General features: G+C 37.8%; 1 protein-coding gene across 1 annotated transcript; it reads left to right on the forward strand.

The window, feature by feature from the left end:
* Positions 1-1,372: 1,372 nt before the first annotated feature.
* Positions 1,373-1,972, forward strand: LOC148553329 (uncharacterized). Its single transcript, XM_088492973.1, has one exon. It carries the CDS (start codon positions 1,373-1,375, stop codon positions 1,970-1,972), a length of 600 nt encoding a protein of 199 aa, XP_088349099.1.
* Positions 1,973-2,661: the final 689 nt, after the last annotated feature.

The raw sequence follows: 2,661 nt of genomic DNA on the forward strand, positions 1-2,661 counted from the left end.
GGTGGTAAAAGTAGAAATATTAAAAGTTACGGGTGGTAAAAAGTGAATTTTAAAGGTTAAAAGTAAAAGTAAGTTAATTTTCGAAAATTTAATGATAAAATAATAAAAAAATAATAAAATATTAAATAATAATATTTAATTAAAAATAATATTTTAATAAAATAATAAAATAATGCAGAAAAGGCAGTTTTCTGTAAAAGCTTTAGAAAGACAACTTTAAGCACAGAATCTTATAATTACCTTCATAAAACACTTAGGGAGTGGTAAAAACATATTAGTGAGGCAAAGATAAATAAAAGATAAAAAGTTGAAGAAAAGATAAAAATCGAAGAAAAAGCCTGTAAAGTTTTAATGATAGAAAAATAGACAGAGACTAGTGAACGAACTAGGGCAACATAGTTAGTCCTGGAATTGCGAATAGGGTTAGGTATTATATGAAAAGTTAAACTGTTTCAGTATAGACTTAATGAACCTATACTTGGGATAGGCTAACTATTCATACCGAAATTTACATAAGCTTTAAATACATACGTTAAGCAGAGCAATCAGAGCAGAGTAGAAAAACACAGAAAACAGAGTAACCAGAGTAAAGTAAAGAGATAGAGAGAAAAAGAGTAATAAAGATACAGAATGAAAAGAGTAATCAGAGAAGAGAAAAGAGATACAGAGAACAGAGTAATTAAAGTAGAGTAAAGAGATACAGAGAAAAGAGAAACCAAAACAGGGTAAAGAGATATAAAGAGAAGAGTAGTATAATAAAGGGATATTTATATATATATTAGTTGCTTGATGCAACCCACAGCTATATATATATATATTAGTTTCTTAATGCAACCCAGAGCTTCTGTAGGGAAACTAAGTCACCTACAGCTATTTTCTGCTTCCCCAGAGCAAAGCAGAGTATATATATATATTTTCCTGCAGTAAGCAGAGGCTGTCTCAGATGAGCAGCTATTATTATATGCGCATTTATTTAGGAACGGAAAATCATATCCGGGAAATTGGGATTACTCGTGACCGGATAAATGTCGGGATTGCGGGCAGCCAACCGACACATGAGCTCATGGCCTGTACTAGGGCTAGACATGCATCATTCTTGTCTGCGCATCATTCTCTGTTGCATTCTTTCTTGTGTGTGATCTATTTCTTTATGTTTGTTTGTTCGAGAGCTATGTCTATGCTTTATCTTCTTGTATTCTTCTGCTTGTGTTCTGTTCTTTGTTTTTCTATCTATTTTTAACCTCTATTTACTACATTACTGTATTCTATTATCCATCTACTAATCGAAACGAATAAATGAACGTAACTAACAACCCCGACCCTACTAAGAACTCCCCAGTTCTTACCCCTTCTCTCCCTTCCTCCCCCTCAGATGGAGACGGGCGTGATCTTCTATGAGTTCGAGGACTCTTACGTCTACGAGGATCCGGTACATCACAGTTACTTCATCATGGGATTGGAGCCTCGTATTAGACGATATACGTTACCTAATCGAGCTTTTCAACATCCTCTGTCTAGCCCGCATTTTGACCCTGATGCTCCTTACGACTTTCCTTTATCTTGGTTACATCCTGACGCACCTGGACATCCTTTTCCTGATGATCCTGAGCACCCTATACCAGCTCAACCTTTGAATGAGGCGGTACCTGAACCTATCATTCCTGATGAGCCTGAGTTAGTTGGTGACTACGTACCTGTGATACCACCAGAGTGGTATTTTACCCCTGAGCCGATCCCCGACTTTCCACAGCCTGATGAGCCGGCACTACCGGACGGTGGAGTGGCTCCTATAAACGCGAACGGACCTATGCTCGCGAATGGTTTTGTACATAGTGACAGCAGTATTTCTGGTAGATCTGAGGGTATAGCTGTAGCTGCGGATGATGAGGAGGAGGATGATCCTGAGATAGAGATAGAGCAGGATGAGGAGATGGACGAGCCTCACGGCGATTCTCCAAACGGCCACGTGTAGATATAGTTTGACTGCGGAAGGGGCATTCTTTTGATGACACTCTAGTCTGACATTATCTGATAGTTAGTCTCTCACTTGTGTTAGTACACCCGAGAGCTAGGAGCTATATAGTGGTTAGGCTAGCCTGGGCGCCAGCTTAGTGGCTTTTTGTATGGGCCAGGCCCTGGGAGTGTCGTGTAAATATTAGCTACGTAGGATGACGAGGATGTAAACTGACTTGATCTTGTGTAAACGCTACATGTTTTGTTATAGTGTACATGATGTATATTATCAGATGTATTTCTATGTTTCTTTATGCCGCTTTTCTATTACTCTCAATGTATGCTTGTTTATTTTACCTGAACATCTGCAACAAAAAAAAAGTTACTCGTAAAATTGGCATCGCTCTAACAAGGAACAGGCTCATATATTAAATAATAAATAATAATTAGGAAGGATAAGTTAGTAACACTTAGCTTCTTGTATGACCATGGCATACTGGGAGTTGGGTCATTACATAAAACAGTAACTGCTGAACTCAGTCCTGCAGAACAAATTACTGAATTCAATCAGCAATTAGACTTTCTAACAAAACAGCTGGCCGAATTCAAGGAGTTACTACAAGACGCAAGAATGGCTAATCTGAATATGAAAGTACAGTTGAAGCAAACAGAACAACAGTTATCAAAACAAATAACAGAAGAGTGCCA

This window comes from Arachis ipaensis, chromosome B7 (genome assembly GCF_059453495.1).
Source record: "Arachis ipaensis isolate K30076 ecotype BB chromosome B7, ASM5945349v1, whole genome shotgun sequence".
Lineage (NCBI taxonomy): Eukaryota > Viridiplantae > Streptophyta > Magnoliopsida > Fabales > Fabaceae > Arachis > Arachis ipaensis.